This window comes from Notamacropus eugenii, chromosome 1 (assembly GCF_028372415.1).
Source record: "Notamacropus eugenii isolate mMacEug1 chromosome 1, mMacEug1.pri_v2, whole genome shotgun sequence".
NCBI classification, from domain to species: domain Eukaryota; kingdom Metazoa; phylum Chordata; class Mammalia; order Diprotodontia; family Macropodidae; genus Notamacropus; species Notamacropus eugenii.
This window is the reverse complement of record NC_092872.1, coordinates 485,784,729-485,809,445: the sequence shown is the minus strand read 5'-3', so window position 1 is coordinate 485,809,445 and position 24,717 is coordinate 485,784,729. Positions and strand designations below refer to the sequence as shown.

The following is a 24,717-nucleotide window of genomic DNA, read 5'->3' as shown; positions in this document are numbered from 1 at the left end:
GTAGGACCCACTTTGCCTTTTAATGACTGGATCTGTGTGAACTTCAAGTCTTTTTTTTTTTTTTTAAGCATCCTAATATAGTGATAAGAATGGTAGATTTGGAATCAAAAACCTGGGTTCAAATAAGTCATTTATTAGCTGTGCGACCTTTGGCATAGGACTTCACCTTGGTTTCTTCTTCTGAAAAATGAGAGAATTGAACCTTTGAGCCTTTTTCAACTCTAAAACCTATGGCCCCCTATAAAGTTATCCCTTTTCCTCCCTCACTGTCTGCCTTCCTGGGGCCTGGCTGTGGGGCCCCCAAAGTCTTGACTGGGCTCTAGGCATTTTCCTTCTGGCTCGTACACCCCTAGAGAGGCTCTGGTTAGTACACATGCTCTCTGCTCCCCCTAATCCAGTCCTCTCCCACTCAGTACCTTCTTTCTGTGTATTTCAAAGCTTGCTTGTGTCTTTCAGGCAGTTAATGGAGAAGCGGGCGAATGACAGCCGGGACTGTGGTCATCACAGGTGGAATCTTAGCAACAGTTATTTTGCTCTGCATCATCGCAGTCCTATGTTACTGTAGGCTTCAGGTATGATAATAACATATGATTCTTGGGTTGGATTAGATTGGATTGAATCGAATTGGATTGGATTGGATTGGGGAGGCTACATTCCGCAGCTCAGTTTACTCCTAGCTTTTAGAGCAGGGTCTCCTATTAGAATCTGAAAAAGAAACTGGGAAAGGGAAGGTCAGGCTTCAAAGACTGTACAAGGCAGGCAGTCTCAGCCTGATGCCCACCCAGCTTTACTGTTGTCTCACAGTTTCACAGAGTTTCCCCATCTATAAAATTAGTGACAAAAGAGGGAAGACCTTGGACCTTGACGTGGGCATGATAACACACCTGCCCACCTCACTGGGATATTGTGAGAGTCAGATATGATGATGAACTTGAAAGTATTCTGGCAATGTTAAAAACACTAAATGTTATTTCTCCTTCTACATCCAGTATTACTGTTGCAAAAAAGATGAGTCAGAAGAGGATGAGGAAGAGCCTGACTTTGCTGTCCACTCCCACGTCCCACCACTCCACTCCAACCGAAACATTGTACTGACTAATGGGCCCTCACTCTATCCATCTTCCTCCTCATCTTTCAATCAGAAATCCCCCCAGTGCCGCACTGTCTGCCCCAGCTGCTCCCATTATGAGCCACCAACCTTCTTCCTTCAGGAGCCAGAGGAAGTTCGAAATGGAGGTGAGCGCATCAATTACAAAAACATCAGTCAGGAAGACATAGAGCTACCAATGACCTTTGGTGGACTTCAGGCCCTCAACCCCAACCGCCTCTCTGCCATGCGGGAAGCCTTCTCCCGAAGCCGTAGCATCAGCACCGATGTCTGAGCCCCATCCTAACCCCCTGGAACTGACCCTGGGAAAAGCGCGCTGGAGTGGCAATTGAGACCTGGGTTCTAGGCTACCAACTCACTATGTGACCACTGGCATGTCGTGGCCTCAGTTTCTTTACCTGCAAAAACATGGGCTTTGACTAGATGGTCTCTAAGGTTCGTTTCAGCTCCATCATTCTTTGACTTGGGAGCCTTCAGTCTATCCTCCAGACATTGAAAAACAGTTTGGACACTGGGGAATCCACCAGAGGGTCTGACTGAGAGAGCTTATGAGATGATGAATGTATTTTGGTGGTTCACTGATCCAGCAACAGAATAAGTCATTCAGTCAATCAGCAAACTATTTCCTGAGCCTCTACTGTGTGGCCAGCTCTGCATTAGTCACTGTAGGGGGCGCACACACACACACACACACACACACACACACACACACACACACACACACACACACACACACACACACACACAAAATAGAAAGTACATTACCTGCCCTCCAAAAGTTAACAGTCTAGTTGGGGAGGTAGAGCACATGCCAACATAACTAACAGAAGCAGGAAGTCTAATCTGAGTTTAAGGCCCTATGAGGAGTATAAATTCTAGGAAGATGAGAGGAGGGAAAGGTCCCAGTGTTGGGGGGCAATCAGGCAGGGAAGGTCATTGTTTAAGGATGAATCTCAGAAACAAAAGTGGTTAAATTCCAGTTAAGAGATGACATTCATAGAATGAAAATAGCTATGGAGTTTCGGGGTGGGGGAAGGAGGAACCCAAGAATTAAGGTAGTTTAAGCTGTTGCCTCCATTTTATTAAAGAAATTTTGGTACCAGGCTGTCTCTGGCTTCTAGAACTGCCCTGAGTATCCCCACACTGGGTGGCTTGTCTCACATATCAAATGGCTGTCTCCTTCAGCCCCCAATGGGAATGAAGGTGTTCCTCTTATCATTACCTCCCCATCTTCTTGGAACCCTAGATCCCTTTGGATCCAAAGTGGTTTCTGGCCTTGGATGACCCCATCAGTGGAAAGGGAGCAGGATGCAGGAAGGAGACAATGAGGATAAGACTATTCAAATACCACCTAATTTGCAATCGATAATAATGGAGTGTGACTCTTGTCTTGCCCCTGCATACACAGAGACACAAAAAAGTAGTGCTAAAAAAAAGTGACTCCCTGAGTCAGGCACACACACACACACGCACACACACACACACATACACACACACACACACACACACACACACACACACACACACGGAGGCCTCCTTGGGAAAAATGAGATGGGCTCTGGCTGGTTGACATAGCCACCTCTCTGCTAGAACAGTCCTTGGAGTTTAAGTTATTGTCCCAGATGCCAGAAACACTTTGGCCTATTTTCCTGCCTCCCACCCACCTTCTCCACTGAACACTGATCTGAAGGCATACACAGCAGGATCTACTGCAAACTGTCTCTCAACAGTTCCCCAGTTCCAACAATTTCTTCCCCAAGTATTTTAACCATAACACACAGCCCACCAACACCTACAGCCTCCAGGTCTAAGGGAAGAGAAAAGTCATTTTTAACAATATGTAACATACTGATTAGAGAAATTCCCTAATCCTAATGAAGGGCAAGTCACTAAAATCTCCAATGAAAGCAGCTATTTATAGGTGTCCAATCATTTTCTATTTAGGAAGAGGCAATACTTACTCTTTGATGGGAGTTTGTTAAACTATATTTTTAAAAAGATACAGGAAACCAGAATGCCTGGAAAATCCATGTCCCCCAGCTTCTCTCTGGATGCCCTCAGTTCTGTCTCTGGGGAGTTCCCCTTCGAGACTACACTGCATGGGATTTGGGGAAGAATGGACTTTGTGAGACAGTCTGCTCACAACCAGAGAAGGTCCTTCTCACTGAACTCTCAATTAAAACTTCTACTTAGAAGACACACTCTTGGCAAACGGCAAGCTCTCGTTTGAAGAGTTGTGGTTGGTTTATAAATATTGTGTGCACTTTGTTTTCCTCTCTTTCCTGGAAGGCTTTTAATTCCACAGAAGAGGTTTCAAAGTACATGAAAGATTTGCCACTTTCGGTATTCTGAATTTTCTTTCTTCTTCTCCTTCTGCCTTGATCTATAGCACATTCAGTTTGCTCAATTAATCCACCCCTGAATGGGGCAAGTAGTCAGTGAAACTTTGGTGTGAATATCTTTGCCGGGGATGGTGGTCTCAGTGGTCTGATGTCATAACAGAAGCTTGAACCGAACTCTTACTTTGTACAATTCTTATCTGAAATTGGCTCTGTTGCATTTGACTTTGGTGGGGGTGGGGGAGGGAAAGGATTGGGGGGAGGGGGTAATTTCCTGTGGCTGTTGTCTTTCTATTTTCCTGTTTTCTTTTCCAATCTATACATAACTATAAACATATATACATGTGTAACTTTGAAATGAAACAAGAGACAGGCAGCTTAACTTCACAGAAGGTGGACTGCTGAATGGGTCTGACTCTTGGTCCTGCTGAAAAAAACAAAAGGAAATAAACCTTATCTTTGACATTACTATGGAGAAGAGGCTCTTTAATCTATCCCCATTTCCAGACCACTCTTTATAGTGGTTTAGGGAAGAGCGGTCATGCCAGCCACCAATGACATTGTACAGAAGTCTGACTTTAGAAGAAAATATCTGGTGAGTGAGGTCAGGGCCATAGCCCAGACATATAATTGGTGTATGGTATGGTTTTGAAAATGAAAGGCTAAGAATTGCGATTATTACAGTCATCTGACTCTGGGCTGGGGAGTGCCCACCATAAAGCCCACCTGAAAACATGAGGGATTTTTCCCCCCTAGAATGAGCCTTACAATACTGAAAAGAGTCACATTTAGAGGACATGAGTGGAAGCAAAGCAGACTTCACAGGTAGAATGGTGGCTACAGAATAATCCAAAAGGATGCCAGGAATCTAGTACCAAAATAAAGGCAGCCCTGCTACCTTTATTCCTTGAGCCTTAAAGAACCCACCTTTAAAGGCAAATTTTCCTGGGCAGATCATTCTTTGTTATTAGCTGGCATATTAATTACAGATGAACCCCTTAGTAATGATTAGGTAAACATGAATAAGAATGAAATATGGGGGGAGAGTCAGAAGGGAGGAGAAGGCCCCAAAGACAGATTTGTCTGACCTCAATTTGCTAAAATCGACTACTTGAATGCAAGGCTCAAAGATGAGAGGCCTAAAATGAGGTGGCCATCTACTCAGCCACACAGCCTCTGACACTAGTTTGGTGATCTTGGGCAAGTCATTGAAGCTCTTTGGGCCTCAGTTTCTTCATCTGTGAAATGAAAGGGGTTCAGACTAGATCATCTCTAAAATCTCTTCCAGCTCTAAAGCCATGATCCTATGATTAGTAAGTCCTGTGGATGTCCTTATTTTGTCATCCAGTCCTCATAAACCCTGAATACTGAAAGTAAGTCAGCATCTTAAGGGAATTTTTCACTAAGGAACTGAAGGAAAAGGAGAAAACCACCCTGATGACCAAACTAGTTCATAGGAAAAAGCACTGGATCAAAAGAACTTGGGTTCAAATCCCACCCCTAAATTTTACTATCCATATGACTTGGGACAAGTCACTTAATCTCCATGGATCTCAGTTTCCTTGTCTCTAAAATGAGAGAATTAGATTGGATGATGTCTGAGGTCCCTGCCAACTCTAGATCCATGATCCCATGAAGCAAATTGGTACAAAAGAGTCATGAGACTCAGTAAGCATTGGCACAAGGCAAAGATAGCAAGTTAGTGATAGCCTAGAGGAGTCTGGGTGTGCCTCACCACCAACATGCCGCTTGACTTGGAGCAACTCTCTTTTCCTCTTTGGACCTCTTTGTTCCTCTGAACCATGATGGGCTGAGGCTTCTGGGCCCAGCTCTAAAGTGCTTCTCTCAATGTTCAGGGAAAGGTAAGTTTGGAACACCTGCTTTGGGAAAGGAAGAGCCCTGTCCCCATGGAAACCAGATACACTTGCTGAATGACCAATCACCATACTTTACCCCATCCCCAGACAGGTGATTGACAGCCCCATGGAAGGTTAAGTTCCTATAGAGTAGGCAGGGAGTTCTCCCCACCACTCCCTGGAGGTATTGAGGAAGCCTCATGTAAGGTGGGTTTCTCTGAAGCTTTGTTATGCCTTCTAGGAAGAGAGGGAGAGCAGCGGCCTAAGCCACTGGGCTTTTCTGGTGTGTACTTGTCAGGCTTGAAGAAGAGAGTTTCGTCTTTGTCCCAGCTCCCTCCCCCTTTCCGTCCTCTCCCCCCTTTCCTATTCCTCCACCCGTCTCTCCCTCCCTCTCCCTTGCTTCCTCCCCATCTCCTTTTCTCTCCCTCCCCTTTTGGCTCCTTCCCTCTCCCTTTTTCTCCCTTTCTCTCCACATCTCTCTCTCTGTCTCTCTGTCTCTCTGTCTCTGTCTGTCTGTCTGTCTGTCTCTCTCTCTCTCTCTCTGTCCTCCACCCCTAGGCAGCTGGTGGCATAGTAGATGGAATGATGAACCTAGCATCAAAAAGACCTGAGTTCAAATTTGACTTCATATGCTTACTAGTTGAATGACACTGGGCAACTCATTTAACCTGTTTGCCTCAGTTTCCTCAGCTGTAAAATGAGGATAAGAATAGCACCTACCTCCCAGAGTTGGTGTAAGGGTCACAGGAGATGATGTTTGTAAAGGGTGCTTAGCCTGTCACAAAGTTAAGTGCTATATAACTATGTATTCCTTTACTTCACTCTCCAGAGCACAGCTGACAGTAACCCACCTAGAGAATTTTCTGGTCCCCTTCAGCCCAGTGGTGTTGCAAAGCTCAGATAATGTAGTAGATGTAAATGCTTTACAAACTTTGTTGTTATCTGTTGTGTCTGTAATCAGTTGTGTCTGATTCTTTCTGACCCCATTTGGGGTTTTCTTGGCATAGATACTGGAGTGGTTTGCCATTTCTTCCTCCAGCTCATTTTACAGATGAGGAAACCAAGGCAAAAAGGATTAAGTGACTTGCCCAGGGTCACACAGCTAGGAAGCATCTGAGGTCAGATTTGAACTCTTGAAGATGAGTCTTCCTGACTCCAGGCCTAGCACTCTATCCACTGGGTCACCTAGTTGCCACTGGAAACCTTAAAGTGCTATATAAATTCCAGTAATCAGTATGACTGTTAGCCTCCAATCTAGAGAAGACTGCATTCCCTGAGTCTTCCATTACACTCCTGCTGAGCTCAAGCAATGTTTATGAAGCAATCCCAGAGGGTGCTCATAAGTGTTGAACCACCTGGGATCTTGGGATAGGTGGGGAGGGACTTTTACATTTAATCTGCATTATTAACAAGTCTGGGCGATGAACAAAACAAATCCAACTCTTATTGGTAGTGCCCATTTCTGAAGTGTAAGTGCTCACATTGAAAATTTAGCATTGAGAAGGCGCTCAGAGCCGGCTCTCCCGGCCTTTCTGACTGCTTAGGTTTGCTTTGCTTGGTCCTTCCTATGCAACAACCAGAGGGGCAGAGTGCTTTTGTGAATGAAGCAGAGGGAATCTAGAAACACTCACCTGGCACATGGTTGTTGTTCAGTGGTGTCTGATTCCTCATGACCCTGTATGGGGTTTTCTTGGCAAAGAACTAGAGTGCTTTGTCATTTCCTTCTCCAGTGGATTAAGGCAAACAGAGGTTAAGTGACTTGCCCAGGGTCAGACAGCTAGTAAGTATCTGAGGCTGGATTTGAACTTAAGTCTTCCTGACTCCAAACCTAGAATTCTATCCCCCGCATCATTTAGCTGCCTCTAAATGCTTGTTGATTGATGGAGGGCAGCTAGGTGTCATGAATACTTATCTTCATGAGTTCAAATCCAACCTCAGACACTTAACTAGCTGTGTGACCTTGGGCAAGTCACTTAACATTGCTTATCTCAGTTTCTCTCATCTGTCAAATGAACTGGAAGAGATGGCAAACCACTCCAGTATCTTTGCCAAGAAAACCTTAAAATTGGGTCACTGAGAGTCAGACATGACTGAAAAAAATGACTGAACAACATTAATCCTGAAGCTTTCACATCTGTCCAACACTGGGTGGGGCATACAGAGAGTCTGTAAAGTCTCTTCCAACTCTGACATTGTACGTCTTAAGGCCCCTTCCACCTCTGCTATTCCATTTTCTGAGTTTCTTCCCAGTTCTGAACCTGTTTAAAGATCCTTGCTAGTTCTAACATTCCATGTTCTAAGCTCTCACATTTTCTATTCTAAAGTCCCTTCCAGCTCTGACATTTCATATTGTATTTTTTTTAAGTTGGCTGGTACAAAGCAGGCTCCTGGGTATATTTACAAAACTGCCTTGGCCTGGTTGTCATCAAGGCCTGGGACAGACTCCTCTGGCCTTTTCAACATGATGTTTGTGTGTTACTGCCGCTACAATGAGGGCAAAAGTCCAGAGCTTCCCCTGAAGCTCCCTGTGCTTTTTTTTTTTTTAACAATAGCTAACATTTATATAGCACCTACCAAGGGCCAGGTACTGTGCTAAGCATTTTACAATCATTATCTCTCTTGATCGGCACAACCATCCTGGGAGGTACGAGCTATATTTATCATCCCCATTTTACAGATGAGAAAACGTAGGCAAAGAACAGTTAAAGTGACTTGTCCAGGATCACAAAACTAGCTAGTGTCTCTCCAGGTCTGGCACTCTATCTCCTGAGTCACCTGTAAAGACACTCCCAAGTTCTCTCACCCTACCCAAAGCATCTAATAACTAACGTCTCAAGTAAATTAAACCAGATGCCAATCATAAATATGACAACTTTATTAACATACACAGATGAATACTGATTAATGATTATAGGGATAGAATCCACTGTTTGTAAACAAATATATTAAGAAACAAATGCGTCTTTTTGTGATATAAAGTGCAGGTACGTTTCATTATATACACTTCTGTCAGCATTGATGATCTTTTATAAGGACTATGAAACTGACATTTGGTTATGAGATAAAATTCTCTGAAAAGTATACACCTACTTTTACAGTCTTCTGTTCTCCTCTTCTCTTGCAGTACCCCTCACCCTAGGGCCCAGAAAAAATCATGGGATAAAAGGGTTTCATTCCAAGGCAACTTAAAATCAACAGGATGGTCATCCACTTTCCAATATGCTTGGGTTGCCAAACATGCTACTCTGATGCCCCCTTCCCTCTGGGCTTTTGTAACAAGAAGTCAGGCATAGAGGCTGGAGACCAAAGGCCAAGGGCTGGAGGAGAAACCCCCACAAAGATTTTGATCGAAAACAGAAACAAATATACAAGATCCTATGTACATCCTTCCATCCATCCAGACACTACCAACATACAGTAGTGAGGAATCATGGATTAGGGTTCCCAGCCTTGAAACCCAATGCAGGTGACCAGTGAATCTCTCTCCCTTGAGATTGGGTAAGGAAGAAGAGGTTAAGCAGAGTATGGTCAAAGTCCCTTCTCTATGAGCAGAGGGTCAATGTTCATTTTTCACAGGCTTGTGCTCCCAGCTACCTGGAAGAGCTTCAATTAAAAAAAGGGATGGGGAGATCCCCTTCCATGGGGCTACCCCTCCCCCCACTCCTTCAGTTTCTTAATATGGCAGTCCAGGCCAGGGTGAAAGAGGATGTCTGTCCTCCAAGGAGCCTAGGAGTGGGTGGGTCTACAAGAACGACAACAGGCTTTGCTGTAGTACCAGTGGCTACAAAGGTTGACCTTGATGGCCAGAGCACAATTGGTCCCTGGCTGATCCTGGCAGCTGTCATCTGGAGGAAATTAAAAACAAACAGACAGGTAAGCATAATGAAGTGTGATGCCAGAAAGAAAGCCAGAAGGATCATAGGGCGATGCCTATCCCAAGCTCCCATTCCTAGAATTTAACTGACCTCTCTTTAGCTCTTTCCATGTGAGCTTGCTGTTTGCAAAGCTAACATGAAGTTCTCTCACTGACACCTAGAGGGAAGGCCAAAGTGGGTACCATTTCTTTGATTTTCCCCTGAGTTAACAAGTCCATAATTCCTGGAATAATGGATCCTCAAACTATAGTGTGGACTAAGGCCTGAGCTCTAACCCAGGACCAGTCACAGACACTTAGGCTTCTGCTGAGCCTTCACCTCCCCATCTGTAAAATGGAGATATTCCTATTTAGCACTCTCCTTTCCTTTCCCTATCTGTCAGTCATACTCAGAGGAAGCACAAGTTACCCACTGCCTATTGGGAGGTTTGACTTGTGCAAAAGAAAGACAGTGAAGAAATTTGAAGCGGTGCCAAATATAGCTTTTGGGGGTGGGGGGCATAATGCTATCTGATTTCACACTAGGGTGAATAGAGTGGTATGACTGGGGACATTGGGACCATTTCTAAAAGACAGTTAGCCAGCAAGTGTTTACAAAGCCCCTGCTATGGGCTCTATGGAAGGCACTACAGGGAATATAAAACAATTTGAGATACTATCCCTATCATCAAGGAATTTTTAGTGTAATTCAGAACAATTAGACAATTAGAGAAGTTGGCAGTGCTAGGTTAAGTGGGAGAAACTCCATAAGACAATGAAAAAACAAAATGTCCAGAATGGAGGGTTCATTTAGGAGAAGAGAATAAACTGGACCATTGTCTTTGATGAAGAAATCTGCCTATGTCCGAGCTAAGTCTGCCAGAGCAGTCCTCAGGAGGCTAGGCCAGGAGGCAGAGGATCCCAGGGCTCTGATCACCATGGCTCTCCCACCCTATCTCCAGCTTTGCCCCTCCCACACTTCAGCCCTTCTTACCTGGAGGCTCTGTAGGGCAAGGTTGTAGGTCACAGGTCTGTTTGGCAACAGGCTTCACCAGGGGGTCACAGCCCCGAACAATGTCTGTCCCTTGGTAGCATTTCACATCACGCATTCTCACACCCACTCCACAGGTTTTGGTGCACTAAAGAGAGAAGAAAGGTTCCTCATTAGACAAAGCTCCTCCCACCTCCAGCCAAACAGAGCAGTCTGCTAAGCCATACACGTGCAGGTTAGCCTGGTCCAACTTAGACTGCCTCTGAGATGGGAACTGAGACAGGGTACATTGATAAACATTGGCCATATGACTTTGGACAAGACAGCATCTCATAGGATGGCAATTTCCTTCATCCATCTAATGAGTCTTTAATATTCAATTTTATTTTATTTTCAGGTCCACATTCTCTGTCCATGAAAGAAATGCAGAACACATTACAAACATGTATAATGACACAAAAACTTTCCCATTAGCCATGTTAAAAAAAAAAAGTATCTGTATCATGAATCCATCTCAGGAGGTAAAACTCATGTTTCCTCATGAGTTCTCTGGTGCTGTGTAGATCAGAGGCCCTAAGTCTCAAAGCTGTTTGCCTTTATAATATTTTTATTATGTAAACTGTTCTGGTTCCACTCACTTTACTCTGCATCAGTTCCTACAAGTCTTCCCAGGTTTCTCTGAAACTATCCCCTTCATCCTTTCTTATAGCATAATAACATTCCACCACATTTGTATATCTTAACTTTCTCAGGCATTCTCCAATCGATAGGCCCCCTCAGTGTCCAATTCTCTACCACCACAGAAAGAGCTAGAATGAGTCTCTTAATCCTTTTCACAGGGCTCTTGTGAGAATTAAGTGAAATAAAAGATATGCAAATTCTAAAGCACAATACAAATTGTTACATATTCTACTGTTTGAGTAGAGATAGGGGAGCTGGAATTTTTTTTTCCCACTCCAATAAAAGTCCTGTTTTGTTTTCCAATTAAATCAATCCTTCCCCAGGGCTCCCTGTGCAGATGTTACCCTTGGAAAACCCCCGCTTCACGGGACAGAGCAGTGAAGACGTCTGCTGACCCTGCCTCACTCCCTGCCAAGATCTCACAGACAGCAGACACAGCCCCCCCTCTTTTTGGGCTCTTTCCTGCCCCAGTACAGGCGACCCCGCATTACACAGCCAAGTCTGAGGCCTCCAAGCTGTTTATCTGGTGCAAGTCCTGATTAAGGCTTGGTTGGGAGAGCCTTGGAGGCTTGGCATGCTTCGCCAGAGACTCTAATCAGCCTCTGGTGATCAACCTGAAGGAGTCTCCGGGGACAGCCTGGGCCTTCCTAAGCCAAATGCAAGACATTTTACTCCTTTAGCAGCTTGTTCTCAATTATCCCTACTGGCCCAGCTGTGGCTCTGGGTTACAGGAAATTGAGGTTCGGTGCCTCAGAAGTGGAGAGGGCCTATGCCAGTCCACTGGACCATGGAGTAGCTACTAACTCTAAACACCAAACATGCAGATGGTCCAAAATTCCCCATCATCTCTGAGGCAGAGAGGTAGGTGCTGCTCCTCCATCTTTTCCCCCTCACACTGCCCTTCATGGTCATCCCACTGACCTCATTTCACCTGTTTGAATCCATAGGACAGAAATGGGTTTGTTTCCAAGCCCTGAGAATGGCCTTGGGACAGCTCTAATTTTATCTCCTCCTCCTCCCTCCCTCCCCTTAAACCTGAGCCCAGGACCAGAGAGAGATGGCGCTAAGTAGGAGATGACAGGGGACAGGAACAGCAAAGAGAACATTTGAGCTCTCCCAGGTCAATCAAGAAGAAAGAAAAAGGGGAAAGGGTCCTATTGGATCCCACCTAGAGTAGAGAAAAGGTCATCAGACCTGGAGTCAAGAGAAGGTTCAAATCCCAACTTGTGTTTACTCAGAGTAGTAATTAAGACCATCTCTGTGTCTTCCTATTCCATGATCATGGGCATCAGTGGGAGACCCCAACACCTGCCCTTACCCTGTTCCTTCAGCAGGCCATAGTAGAGCCCTTCACAAGACTGGTGGGAGAGGCCAGACTGCTCACCTCAGACCACGGGGTTGTGTACCACTTGAAGCATGGCCTCTCAAAGCAGGTACTCTCCTCCACAGGCTTCTTGGTGCTGTCACAGTCAGAGGCACTCCTCGTCTTCAGTTTCCCATTAGTCAGCTCCAGACACAGCACAATCCTCTTCTTTACCCCACGCCCACAAGTGGTATTGCACTGGGAGGGAGAACCCAACAGACAGAAGGTCAGGCCTGGCAAAGAGGAAGGAACTTTGAGGTCATGTTCCAGTCAGCTTCCCCATGGTAGTAAGGTCACTCACCCGCTCCCAGTCCTGAGCCAGCCAATGAGCGGGGCAGTTCTTGTCCCCACAGGGGTGGATGGCCAGGGGTTTGGCTTCCACATTACACTGGGACTCCGGCACCACCCGCCCATCATTGGTCTTGCAGTAGACATGTCGGATCATCCTCCCCTGGCCACAGCTTCCACTGCACTGCAAGGGGAGGGGGAGTGGGAGAGAAAGAGGAAAAGAGAGAGGGAAGAAAAGCAGAGAGACAGAGAGGGAGGGAGAGACAGAGAGAGACAGGGATAGAGAGAAAGAGAGATTGAAAAGAAGGTAGGAAAAGGAAGAGGGCAGCAAAAGAATGAGGAGACAGTTGGGGGAAAGAGATGAACAGAGAAAGAAAAGATGATATCAGGAAGGAAATATGAGAGGGGAGGGTGGTAGAGAGATAAGGGGAGGGATAGGGAGGGAAAGAGCAATGAGATCATGGTATAAAAGGGAGGGGAGAAGAAAATAAGGAGGTGTGGAGAGAGAAAACACCCTGCATTAGAAGGTTTCAAATCATAAAAACTTGAGGAAGATGAACTTGAGTTCACCCAAGGGGGCAATTGCTTAGCCACCACTGTCCTTGGCTCCCTCCCAAAGAAGGTGCTTCAGGTCTCAGGTGAAGGGAGTTACCATGGTGACAGCTTATTTTTAGAGAGTGCCAGAATCCAAAAAACTGGAGAAAAGGTCCAGGAGTCACCTGTCACCATAGGGTTCTTCTCCAAACTCACCTTTCCTGCCCTCTTGCTCTCCATGCCCAACCCAGAGAGATACCTGCTTGTAGCCTTAGGAGAAGGAGAGCCACTCACTGGTCCCCAGTCTGAGACAGTCCATTGTCGGTCACAGGGGGGGCCTGTGCAGTTCTTCTCTGCCACAGGCCTGGTGTTGGCATCACAAAGCTTCTCGTCCTCAGAGCATCGGATGTCCCGGGTCACCACACTTCTCTCCCCACACCTGGCTGCACACTGAAGACCAGGAGACAAGCAAAGAAGGGGGTCATTAAATTGGTACCCAGCAACTTTTTCCCAAACCAGAAGCATTTCTTTACCTGGAAACAGAACTGGTGTCATTCATAGATATAATTTGAAGAACACTAGGAAGGACCTCACCACACTAGCCCAAATATTTCTGATGTCTGAAATTCTACTATTAGTGATTCTTTCCTTTGGGTCAAGTATTTCCCTTGTTCTGAAGTTTAAAAAATGTAAATACCCCTGGAAAGTAGCACTCTAATACCTCAGCATGAATACCTTATGCTTCTCTCAGTCTTGAGAGACCCTTAAATATCAAGACTCTGGACACCTCTATTTAGAGGATGGAGTGGAGAAGATTGGGTAGATGTGAGTGCCTAAAGGGAGTTTGGATCCCAGCTTCATTGACTTCCCAATTTTGCTGTGTTTCAGTCCTACTCTGGGAGTAGCTGAGCAGTGCAGTGGATAGTGCACCTGGCCTGGAATCGGGAAGATCTGAGTTCAAATCCAGCCTCAGGCACTTATTAACTATGTGATCCTGGGCAAGTCCCATAACCCCTATCTGCCTTAGTTTCCTCATCTGTAGAATGGGTTCACAATGGAGAAGGAAATGGCAAACCATTCCAGCATCTTTGCCAAGAAACTCCATAGCTGAAAGTCCTTGGCATGATGTAGAGTCAGACACGACTAAACAAATGAACAATTACAACAACCCCACCCAACCCACACCTGTCTTGGTGGAAGATGCCACTATCTTTCTTGTGTCTGAGACAATAACCTCAGACGCACCTTTCCAGAGAGGGTTCTCTACTCTTAGGAATCTCCATACCCCTTTGTATGCACCTCTCATTTGCACTTTTGTCTCATCTTGTATGGTCGTTATTTGCATCTATACCTTACCCCCTCTACAGGACTGTGAGCTCCCTGAGGTTAAGAATCATGTCTTGTGCCCATTTGTGTCTCCCTAGTGCTGAGAACAGGGCCCAGACCAGTAATTGTTTATTAAACAATCGAAAGACTGAGGACCCAGAATAGATAGGCAGTTCTACTCATCTTCCCAGTGGGTCAGCATGAAAAATCGCCATTGACTGCTGTGCTGAACATAAAATCTTTCATATGTGAAGCCTTCCCTCAGGAGGTTATGGCCTTTAAGCCAAGAGCAGGGTGGGATCCCTCGAAGTGACCAAACCAGGCTTTCTGCCTTCTCTAGAGACTGAGCAACCACAGCAGTTGAGTAACTTCCTAAGCTATGAGTCCATTCATCTCAAACCAGAGTCCAAGTGACCAAACTTCAGGAAAACAGAAGAATTTGGACTGATCCTTCAAGATCATTGTAATCAGAACACCCGTTCCAGTGTTCAGGCTTCAGTTCACCTCAAAACTGGATGGATAGGTCTCTGGGAGGCTGGGCTACCAAGCAGAGTACCTGGAGGTTTGGGCCATAACAGATCCCTCTCCCCAAACAAAACACAACAATTTCCCCCTTGGAAAATCCCTACCAATCACTCATACCCTGAGCTCTGGAGCAACACTGACTCCCTCAGAGCTGGTCCCTTTGTCAGTCTCAGTACACAACATTCAGGAAAGGAAAATTAGAAGGGAGAAGGAAGAATTTTCTAATAACCAGAACTGTCCAAAATAGAATGTGTTGTTGAACAAGATAGTGAGCAATGGATTTATTCAACAGAAGCCATCAGAGATTTGATGACCTCTAAGGTCCCTTCCAACTGTGTCATTCTATGATTTTTGTGGTTATTTTATTGTTTGGTTGTTTTTCAGTCATGTCCTACTCTTCATGACCCTATTTGGGATTTTCTTGGTTAAAGAAACTAGAGAAGTTGTCCATTTCCTTCTCCAGCTCTTTTTACAGATGAGGAAACTGAGGCCAAACAGGGTTAAGTGGCTTGCCCAGAGTCACACAGCTAGTAAGTATCTGAGGCTAGATTTAAATTCATGAAGATGGGTCTTCCTGATTCCATGCCCAGTGCTCTGCTCTATCCACTGCTGTGCCACCTTGCTGACCTACTAAGGTTACAGGCCCGCATATTCAAAAACACATACCAGTTACAGTGACATTCAAGGGCACAATTAATCTCCGTCTCTCTGTCTCTGTCTCTCTGTCTCTGTCTCTCTGTCTCTCTCTCTGTCTCTCTCTCTGTCTCTCTCTCTGTCTCTCTCTGTCTCTGTCTCTCTCTGTCTCTCTCTGTCTCTCTCTGTCTCTCTCTCTCTCTCTCACACACACACACACACACACACACACACACACACACACACAGTTTGTCCTTACCTCTGACCATTCCGACATTTCCCACTGGGGCCCACACGCTGGGTTCTTACATGTCTTGCGCTCATCAGGCCGGGTGATATCTGCTGACTCACACAAGTCACTGTACACAGAGCTGTCAAAGCCAGGTGAGATCATCTTCCAGCAACGAACAATGCGGAACTGATAACCCTCCCCACAGGTTCGAGAACACTCACTCCAGCTACTGGTCTCCCACCTGCAAAGCAGAAAGAAAGGAATGAGCAAGGATTCAACTGGTTCTCCTTGGCCAAAGAGGGCAGATTTAGAGACGTGAGATAAAGTAGCAAAATTAGACTTGATCAAAGTTATTACGTATATTCCTAATAAACAATGTTCTCCAAAAAGTGGAATGGGCTAGTAAGCCAAGGTCATACTGGGTTCCTCTTTGCTGTTTTGTCAGAGATTTATGTTCAAGTAGAGATTGACCATGAGGTTCCAACTTGGAGAATCTGGTTCTTTGAAGAACTCCTAGATGGAGGATTAAATAAGGTAGGCCTGAGAAGGAGTCAGCTTGTTCTAGTACTGCTCCCAGATTCCTAGCTGGTGGTGATGGTCCTTTGTCCTTCATTATCATTTCAGTGATATCATAGAGTGCCGTTTTTACTTATGCATGAATTGAATCTAAACAAGGCAGAGGTGCACAAAGTCATCAGCCTTTTCTCTTTCAGAGTTATCAAAGTCCAGTGGTAACACAAAAAACAAGATTGGTGATGGCATAGGATGCAGTGGATGCCATTGGTGTCTGATTTGACCAAGCTCTAGGCTCTCCACAGTGCCTGCTTCAGCTGCCTTCCTGGCCATTGGAACAAATTGTTCTCATCTGCCCATTCCACCGGTGGGAGAGGGGGAAGTTTTCACATGCTTGGGATAGACAACCCCCTAACTCACTCATAGGCTAGAGACCCGTCAGTTACCTTAACCTGGTTTAGTTTGTCTGCTGAGATGGTTTACCATGGCACAAACTGCAGCTTCTTAGAGCCACAGGTAAGAGTTGAGTGCCAGGTGGCCATCCATAGTGGATGAGCAGCCCTAAAAAGGGCTCAGCAAACCCTCATACCAGAGGTTTTAGTCTTTCTTGAACACCCCATACATCCCAGATTCCTGAATGGTACAGTGGATAGAATGTTGAATCTAGAGTCAAGAAGACCAGAGTTTGAAGCCTCAGACACTTGCTAACTGTGTGACCTTGGGCAAGTCATTTAACCTCTGCCTTCCTCAGTTTCCTTGACTGTAAAATGGGGACCATACATAGCACCTACCTCCCAAGGTTCTTGTGAAGATCAAATGAGACCATATTTGTGAAAAAGCACTTAACACAGTGCCTGGCACATAGTAGGAACTTAATAAATCCTTCTTCTGACCTCAGAGGACCTGGATTTAAATTCTGATGGTCACTTATGACCTCACTGAGCCTCAGATGTCTCATATGTAAAATGAGATCTTGGACTAAGATGACCTTTTCAGTCCCTTTGACCTCTAGAGCTATGAACCTAAAATGCATCAAAATTAAATGGCTAGAATTTCTTCTACTGGGGCAAGGGAGTATTATTTGGAAGAATGGCATTCTAAGGCCTGCCAGGCCTCAGGACAGGGTGTCCAGCCCAGCCAACTGCTGGTCTAGACCCTGAGACAACAGAGAGTGCAGGCACTTTCCCTTTCCAAGCATTCTACACTCAGAAATTGGAATGTCCTGTCCTCCATGACCACCCCACCTCACCCTCTCTGTCTCAAGTGCCTCTACTTCATTCCTGACCACATGTCCTAGCAGAAACAAGAGACTATTAAGAGCCCACACAGGGGCTTGGAAATGCCTGGCAGTCCACCGGGAGCTCTCTGCCCATCTTACCCTTTCCCCTTTGGCAAATGAGGGTGGCCTATTTCCCTCTAGCATTTCTCAGACATTCATAGGCACATTCTTCTCTGATTAGTCTTTGGGGAGAAGAGGTTAATTGAGGCTCAGCCTGCTTTTTGGAGTAGAGAGGGTTGTACTTTGGGCAAATAGGAGTGGAAGAGTTGGAGGGAGAAATAGGAAGAAGGTGAATTTGGCTGCACAGTCAGTAATGCATGATTTACACACATATGTGTGCGTGCACACACATATTCACACACACAAAACCCTAATACAACAAGCTTGTCTGTGTAGGAACAAAGAGCCTCGTCTCATCATCCCTAGAACAAAGAGAACTGACTGCTTGGGAATTTTTCATAGGGTCAGAACTGCTTAGACAATGTAGGAGAAACAGAGTGGTCTTAGATGCACAAGGGTAATTTCCAATAGCTTTAAAAAAAAAAAAATTCAAAGTAAGTGAAAGGGAGAAAGGAGTCCATACTATAGATTGATCCCAAATCTCTGGAATTCACATGTGAAGTGAAATTAGAAAGCAACACACACACACACACACACACACACACACAAATATACACACACACCAACCATTACCACCACTACTACCTATATCTTCCAAGTCCCAAGAAATCATGTCACAGTTCTCCTCAGGAAATAACATTTAAGCTGTACTTACTCCCTTGCCTCATTCCCTACAACAGCATGGGGTGGGGGTGGGGGCAGTGGCCCCATTCTGTCCTCCCCTAGGAATCCCTCATATCTCCTGTAAGTAAAAGCCCACAGAGGTTCATCTGACTGCATCTCCTCAAGAGAAAATTTTAATCCTGAAGCCCATGAGTTCTGGCCACCAAGGAGATTATGGAGAGATGTGCTGGAGATATTACCTTGGCTGGCATTCCCTCCCAGCACAGAACTCGTGGACAGGCTCCGGGCGGGTCAGGGCATCGCAGTAACTGTCATCCACCTCAATCCCATCATAACGGACACACATGGCATACGTTGACATGACCCCTAGTTTCAAGGCAGAGGAAAATAAGTGCATTGGGACTGTGAAAAACCTGTTCCTTCCTGATATGCTCAGTGGGTCAGAACGTGGATCAAGCAAACAGGATCCTGGAGGTGCTGCTCATAACAAATATGCCAAGCCAATGGCTCAAAATCCAGGTGGCATCTACAGTCATTTTCTTGGGTTGTTGCGTTAAGCAATGCTGGCCAACCAGTTTTCTGAGGCTATCAAACAGATAGGTTGGAAAACTGAGAGACTAGATTTAGAGCTAGAAAGGGCCTTAGAGATCATCTAACCCAATTCCCTCTCTTTATAGATGAGGAAAGGAAGGCCCAGAAAGGTCAAATCGTTTACTCAAACTCACATAGATAGTAAGTGGCAAAGCCAGGATTCGAACTCAGCTCATCTGACTCCAAATCCTTTCTACTGAAGAAGGCTGCTTCCTACTCCCCAATTCCTTTTTCCAGCACTCTTTGCATCAGTTCGCTACAGCTTGCCATAAACCCAAGCCCAATAACTCTCCTCCCAGGCAAAACTGGACCTCTACCACCAAGTCAAAAAAGATCCAGAGGAGGGAGCATGAGAGCTATGGAGGTTGCCTCTGTCCTCTCCATTTCCCTCCAGGTCCATCTAGGGGTTGAGAAGGGTCAGCTCTTTCAGAGAGTTACAGGGATTGGTAGTACATAGCAGAACCCTCAGCCATCTCTGTCTTGGTGGGTTCCAAGAGCTTCTTGCCATGGGACAATAGCCTAATACCCCAATACTCCCTGAAAGCAGACAGAAACTATCTGTAAGGGAAGGCCAGGTCATGGACCCCAAGGCCTCAGGTCAACCTCCCCTCCCTAGAAAGAGATAAAGAGGACAGGCTACCCCATTTCCTAGGTTCTTGGGCATGTATTCTCTTGTCCCCAGGGAGATCACCTCCCCTAGCCCTCCATGGAAAATCTGTACGGAACTACTTTCTGAGGGAGGTTTGAGCACTGTCTCCTACAAGAATTTCTGACGTCTTTTCCCCTGACTCTCCTGTAGCCCCATTCTCAGACCAAAGGAAAGCTGCTCAGTGTGATAGGCAGTCAGAGCCCAGGGTCACTGAATGAGCTACTTGACTCCAGAGAAGTACAAAGCCCAGAGCAGGAGTCCTTTTTGCTGCTCTATGAACTAGGATTCATCTGAACCACAGAATGTCAGACCTACAAGGAACCTTAGAGACCTTCTATTGCAACTCTCTTAATTTGCAGATGAGAAAACTGAAGGGGAGTAACTAAATGCACAAGACCACACAGCAAGTTAATGGTAGGGCCAGAATTAGAACCCAGGTCCCACCTCCTAATTCCCAATCCAGCACTCTTTCCCTTAGTCTATGCTATTTCTCAAGAGTTATGCACAATGTGCTTCAGTTTTCCTGCCTGCATAATGAAGAAGCTAATACTCAGAGGCTTTTACGGGTCAAAAAAACCCAAGATTCAGATGTCATTCAACTCCCACCAGCCAAGGTTGCATTCCTGAGAGGCTGGAGGTACAAAATACCATTGAGCTTCATCTTCACCCCATCCCTTGATGGTCCTCTCAGAGACCTATGAGGAAGAGTAAGGCCCTGAACAGCATTTGGACTACTGGGCAAGCCTGGGACAAAATGAAAAATGGGCCACTGTTATGCCCATGTTTCTTCTGAGGAAGGATAGCAGATTCTTAAGCAAGAGACTGGAATGGGTTGGGGGTGGGAGGGTGGTGGGTGAGGAAGGATGGATGAATGTTTCTGTGGGAGGTAAAGTTGAAAAGGTACATTTAGAGGGAGAGAGGTGGAATTGTTTTTTAAATAATTCCTTCACCTGTTCCCCACTCCCAACCCCTAAACTAGGTGTCGAGTTGTCCTGCCTTAAAGTTAAGATAACTTTATAACTTACAAAGTTTGTTTATATTTTTTTAAATTGATGTGCTATGAACATAATCAAATTCATTCAGATCTAAGTATGAAATGGTTGAACTTCTAGCTCCCAGGTCAGACTCCTGTTTCCTGGGTCTCTTCGGATGGAAAAATCTTCCCTAGCTATAAATATTTCTTAGTCTTGGGGAGAGCATTGAATTTTTAAATTCAATGAAAAATCCTAAATGGTGAGAGTGATTTTGAAAGTGACACTGATTTTTCTGAATACCAACAATTGGAGGAGCTAGAATTATTACTGGATGGAAGGTAGGAGAGAAGTGGGGCAGGAACTTGGTCTAATGGAAAGAACATCATACTCTTTGTCCAGAAACCTGGCTTTGAGTTTTGGCCCTGCCATTGACTCACTGTCAAAGACCCTGGGCCTTTCTTTCTCTCTCAGCTTCGGTTTCTGTCTTTTGTAAAAACAAGAGGGTGGAGCTGAAATGGTCTCTCAGGTCCCTTTCAGCTCCAACATTCTGAACTGGGATGCCATGAAAGTGCTTTAATCCCTTCCTGAGTTGCCTGTGGCACATCCCTGGCCTGGCTGCGAGCCTCATCATCCCAACTAGTTTATCCAATCCTAGAAATCAGGAATCTCATTTATTTCTCATGTCCCTATCTCCCAACATCATCTAGCACTTTTCTGGGCTCAAAGGGAATTGGATTAAAATGAATTGAACCTTAAAAGAGAGAGTTATGTGCCATCAGAATAGTGAGAATACTGGGGAGAAAGGGGGAGTATTTTCTATTTGGGACTGTAGGGGGAAAACAAGTGGAGGATTGGTGTTTCAAAGCTACCTTCTCAGAACATCAAATGTCTGAGTTAGAATGTTAGCACATAGACAGAATATCAGTGCTAGAAGGGACCCTGAACATGGTTAGAGCTGGGAGGGACTATGGAGTACAGACTGTTAAGGCATAAAGGGACCTTAGAACATGGAATGCTAGAATATAAAACACAGAATATCAGAACCCAAATATTAGAACATCAAATATCAGTGCTGGAATGGACACCAAACACAGACTATTAGAACTCAAGGGAACATTGAATATGAAATTGTCAAAGCTGGAAGGGACTTTGAACATGGAATATAAGAATACAGAACATAGAATGTCAAGCTGCTAGGGACCTTAGAATATAGAATGTGAGCCCTGAAAGGGACCTTAAATATGGCATGTAAAAACAGACTATAGAATATCAGAGCTGGATGGGACTTTCAAAATCATCTAGTTCAAATATCCCATGTTACAAATGAGGAACCCGAGGCCTAGGGAAGGAGTGGAGAAGGAGAATGGGGTGTTGGTAAGGCACTGTAGGAAGGGGATACAACACAAATTAACTACGATGTAATGTAACTACACCATTAGTGCATACAAAAGATGCAAACTAATTTCATTGTGAGGGAAAAGCCATTACTAACTGGAGACCTCATGGAGTTCTCCCTGGGGAAGGCAGCCTGGAGTTGGGCTTTAAAGGATGACAAGGAGTTAAAGAGGCTGAAGAATGCAGAAGGAGTTATAAGCACTGGAACTAGAACCAGCCATGACATTGTGATAAAGTAGAAAGAATCTTGGGATTTGGAGTCAGAGAGCCTAGGTCAGAATAGCAGCTCTTACTGGCTCCAACATGACTTTGGACAGGCTATTACACCTGCATCTCAAATTTCTCACCAGTAAAATGGAGGGGATGGTATAGGTGATTATTTCTAAGGCTAAATGGTATGAAGCTAAGATTCAGTGACTGAGACTGGTTCTTGTGAGTATACCAATTTCCCCCTCAATCAAAGATACTCCTAATTACAACATCCTCTGATATCCCACCGCATCTATGATGTTATCGATGTGGATATTCTCCCCAATGATGCAGACTATCACCAATCTGAATAAATTCTACTGCAACATGCATTAGGAAATTAAAAACAATCCCACCCTCACACCACCACCCATCTACTGCCATCTCCTAAAACCTCAAGTTAGACACACCAAACTGCCTTAAGAGAGAAAACATGGACTTTTTCCCTCCTGATCTGCCCCCCAACCCCCAGAAAGAAAGCATAGCCAGACAACAGATACTATTTTCCTTGCTTCCAAATTTAGGCTGTATAATCTTCAACCTCAGGGAGAGGACTTTTTCCTAAACAATCTGGGAAGACAGTGCTGACTTCTAAGTCACTACAGATTCTGAAAGTCCATGAGACCTTCAGCAGCTATAAGAATCCCTCTCCACCATTGGTGCCATCCATGAGGACATCTCTGGGGACTAATTCATTAGCAGTGAGGAACCAGATTACTTCCTTTGTCTCACAGAGACAGAACTGAAAGGGAACTCAGGGGCCTTCTAATCCAATCTCTTCATTTTACAAAGGGAGACACTCAAGATCAGAGAGGTACAAGTGACTTGTCTAAGGTCACACAGGCAGTAATTATCAGAGATAGAATTTGAACCCATGTCTTGTGACTCCAGAACCTTTCCACTGTACCACAAATAAACATTCTTGTTCTCCTTTACAGCATCCTCCCATAGATAGAGATCTCAGCATCATTGCTGTCTCAGTCAACCCAATCAGATCACTCAGGACTAAAAATACACTTTGAAGCATCTATTCAAATAAGCAGATCCTTATAGATGGATGCAGCCTAAAGATTGGAGGAAGAGGGAGAGATGAGGCTTAAAGTATTTACAGCTCTTTAAATATTCTAGGACACAAGATCTGAAGGAGACAAAAGGTAGGAAGGTTAAGGCTGATAGGGCTAAAGGTCTTTGTGTATTGCTCTAGGCACAGGGGTACATTATCATTACCACACACATGAGTCTATTATTATACTCTTCCTGAAGCAATAGCTTTCCTTCCTAAAATGAGTAGGATGCCAAGATTGCTAGGCCTCCGTCACTTAAGGCTTCTGTTTCCTGCTGATTTGTGTATCCTGGCTCTTTTGGCACAAGCAGGAGCCCAGGGAAGCAGGGAGCCATCTGCTTGTCTAGGGTGTTGTAATGAATTGACCCCAGTCCTCAGATATTATGGCTCTGAACGATAGATCCTAGCCTTTGTGAGATGGAGTATGCTTCAGACTTTTCCCAGAACCCTCTCTCACCTACTATTTCACCTCACCTTCACAACTACTTCTGGGGAGATAACTAGCTGGTACTCTTTCCATTTTATGGATGAGGACAGTCAAAGCCCAGATATATGAAGTAACTTGCATAGCATCCCTCTTCAAATTGATGACAGAGCTGGAACTCTGCAGTCTTCTGACTCTGAGCAAAAGAATTCTTTCCACTTTCCATCTTTCCATCACAAAGCCAATCTTCTTTAAATTTGGTCTCAGAAAGTACTTCTATCTTATTGCCAAATAGAGTCCTGGAACCTTGGAGCTGGAAGGGACCTTGGAGTCTAATCCAACTCCTTCATTTTATGGAAGAGGAAACTGAGACCCAGGGAGAGGAAGTGACTTCCCTAACCAAGGTCACATAGTAAATTAGGCTTTCTAAGCTAGCTACGTAATTCTGTCTGCATGGTCAAAGAGAATTAATTTTTATTTATTATGGAAAGATAAAGTCAAATCTATCAGAGATTTGGTGTAGAGCCAAGATCAGAGATATTGGTTCATTTTTAAGGTACTTACTCTAGCACTGACAGTCATAATCATGTGATCTTCCTTTGGTATTGACTAGTATGTGGGTAGCTTGCTCAGTAATCAACACACACTGTTAATAAGGTAAAACTTGTGGGTTTGATCTCATGTGGGTCAGTTAATTTCCTCCATATTTGTGGGCATCGATGGGCACAATACCAGGCATACCTCCTGGAAATATCTGTCCTTGCTTCCAATGGGAACCAAGATCCAGAGTCTATTTGGTTCAATTTTACCCATACTTATTACTGGAAAAATGACTCAAAGAAAGTACCCTAGTGATGAGGCTAGGATATTGTTAAGCTTTAGACTTAGTCTTAACAGAAACTAGAACTCACCTCAGCTCTAACTGAAGTTTCTCTTCCCCACAAATCCAAAAAATCTCCAAATAAACAAAGACAGTCTTATCTAGCTCTTAACTCCACTCCTTCCCCAGAAAGTAATTTTTAAGCAAATATTTTCTCAACATCTTATTGTTTTTAAGCATGTTTATTTCATGTCTATCTATACTATGACTTCTAAATTATTCACATG

At 44.7% G+C, this 24,717-nt stretch overlaps 2 protein-coding genes across 6 annotated transcripts in view; one reads left to right on the top strand and one right to left on the bottom strand.

Moving 5' to 3' along the window:
- Positions 1-3,915, top strand: part of FAM163B (family with sequence similarity 163 member B) — a 60,000-nt gene extending 56,085 nt beyond the window's left edge. For both annotated transcript variants that reach the window (XM_072632873.1, XM_072632872.1), the window contains 2 exons: positions 457-572; positions 990-3,915. In XM_072632873.1, coding sequence (XP_072488974.1) covers positions 480-572; positions 990-1,382 — 486 coding nt within the window. In that variant the 5' untranslated portion in view covers positions 457-479 and the 3' untranslated portion in view covers positions 1,383-3,915. The remainder of the gene's footprint in view (positions 1-456; positions 573-989) is intronic.
- A 4,248-nt stretch (positions 3,916-8,163) lies between these two features.
- Positions 8,164-24,717, bottom strand: part of ADAMTSL2 (ADAMTS like 2) — a 48,604-nt gene continuing 32,050 nt past the window's right edge. For 3 of the 4 annotated variants that reach the window (XM_072632870.1, XM_072632867.1, XM_072632871.1), the window contains 7 exons: positions 18,505-18,631; positions 15,757-15,970; positions 13,308-13,463; positions 12,493-12,663; positions 12,213-12,389; positions 10,151-10,295; positions 8,164-9,148 (listed from right to left, as the gene is read on the bottom strand). In XM_072632870.1, coding sequence (XP_072488971.1) covers positions 9,030-9,148; positions 10,151-10,295; positions 12,213-12,389; positions 12,493-12,663; positions 13,308-13,463; positions 15,757-15,970; positions 18,505-18,631 — 1,109 coding nt within the window. In that variant the 3' untranslated portion in view covers positions 8,164-9,029. The remainder of the gene's footprint in view (positions 9,149-10,150; positions 10,296-12,212; positions 12,390-12,492; positions 12,664-13,307; positions 13,464-15,756; positions 15,971-18,504; positions 18,632-24,717) is intronic. The other variant, XM_072632869.1, reaches the window with a different exon arrangement.